At 43.6% G+C, this 1870-nt stretch overlaps 1 protein-coding gene across 1 annotated transcript; it reads left to right on the forward strand.

The window, feature by feature from the left end:
• The first annotated feature begins 275 nt into the window (after positions 1–275).
• Positions 276–1205, forward strand: LOC130675839 (pre-mRNA-splicing factor 38B-like). The gene has a single exon (XM_057481719.1). The coding sequence runs from the start codon at positions 276–278 to the stop codon at positions 1203–1205; it is 930 nt and encodes a 309-aa protein (XP_057337702.1).
• Positions 1206–1870: the final 665 nt, after the last annotated feature.

Raw genomic sequence — 1870 nt, forward strand, 5'->3', positions numbered from 1 at the left:
ACTCAAGTTGTCTACGGAACTCTTACATACCTTGAATCGTTTTGACGGCGAAAGTCCTAACGCCGAGAGAGAATTCATCGAATTTGACGACATAATCCGTGCTTATTTACCTTCATTCGCTCCTGGTCATCATGCGGTTTGGGTTGCAAGAATCGTCCAAAAATTAGCAGGCCGAGTTAAAATCATTGTTTTTAAAGCCCAAATTCGAACAGTTGAAGACGTCTTAGACCAAGAACGGCGAATCAATTGAAGATTTTTACTATAGAATAAGTCGTATGGTAACCGGTCTAAAAGCAGCTCTACCAGCAGATGAAGTTGATATAATAATGAAACAACAAAACAAAGTAGCTTTTGACTCTTTTTACGCCAGTCTGCCAGACCTTCCAAGGTGCCTAGCTAAAATTAGCAAGCCAAAAACATTAGAAGAACTCTGGGAGGCTGTATCAGAAGAGGGATTCAGCATAACAGTATGGCGCCCTGGTCAATCCGATCGTCCAGAAAATTCTCAGTACTCCCGTCGAGACCGTTATCACGATCGAGAGCGTTATCACGATCGTGATCGTCATCATGATCGAGACCGTTACCACGATCAAGAGCGTTATCACGATCGGGATTACTATGGTAAAACCAGAGACGATTACTCTAGGCCTCGACGCTATTACGAGGATGAAGGTAATCGTCAAGAAACTCGAGGCCAAACGTTCTCCTATTCATCAAAGAAGACGAAAAATTACGATTCAGAAGAAGACCTTGAATCGGAATACTCAGACGGAGAGTCGATACCAACCAAATACGAAACTTACACTTATTCATCGAGTAAAGGGGGACGCGAACCTTATCGGCCTATTCGTGAACCATCTCCCAGACCAACGTCTCGCTCACAAGAAATTGCGAGAGGTAGATCCCCTGTAAGTCTAAAGAAAAAGGTCGAATTCGACCCTGAGCTCGATGAGGAGAAATTAGAACATGCAAAAGACGATTCTGCATGTTGTAATTGTCCATTTTGTCTTCATCATCAAGCGAAAAGACGAGCTGCTAGACAAATTGCAGAGCCGTCTTTAGATGTGCGGGGCGCTCGTCAAAGCGAGACGATGACGAGTGGAGCCCGAGAGTCTCGAAGATCACCGCCCCGACCCGCACGCAACTCGCAAACAACAACAGCGAGAGAGTACAAACTCATCCAGCGACCAAATCCGTCACATTAGTGATCGGAAAAGGCTCTAAGATCTGGATGAAATCAAAGGAACTTTCCAATTCAGGTTGTGAAGTTCTTCTCGACTCTGGTTTAGATCTTAACCTCCTTTGCATCGATGCTTTTGCAGACGATGCCGTCTTTACAACTGAAGAAGGAGGTATGGTGGGCAGTATTGCGACAAGCAGTATGCCCATCATTTGAAATATTACATTGAAAATTTTTGAAGTTCGTTTTGAGATATTACCCCAAGCTCCCGGAGGCTATTCAGGAATCTTGGATAATGAGTTTTTCACAAAGGAAAGAGCAGCTATTTCCTTTTATTGGAATACTCTTGTCCTCAGAGAAAGACCCACTCGTCCCGTTCCATTCACAATGGATGAGGATTCTCAAGAGAACTCAATTTTAACTCTCGGTACGGGACCGAAAATTTTCGACGCATGTAACTCACTGCTCGGTGAATTACAATGCTTTTTCATCGATACAGGGGGGGACTTAGCTTGATCAGCGTCTCTGCCCTCAAACCTCAAATCATAATAAATCAAAATGAGGTCATGTCGTTGAAAGGCCTCAATGGGCGCCGAGTTAAGACAATCGGTACTGTAGAACTAAAGGTCTTAGGATCTAAAATTCTCTTTCATGTGGTAGATGAAAATCTACCATTTAATAGAGTCGGGA

Source organism: Microplitis mediator, chromosome 10, assembly GCF_029852145.1.
Source record: "Microplitis mediator isolate UGA2020A chromosome 10, iyMicMedi2.1, whole genome shotgun sequence".
Taxonomy (NCBI): domain Eukaryota; kingdom Metazoa; phylum Arthropoda; class Insecta; order Hymenoptera; family Braconidae; genus Microplitis; species Microplitis mediator.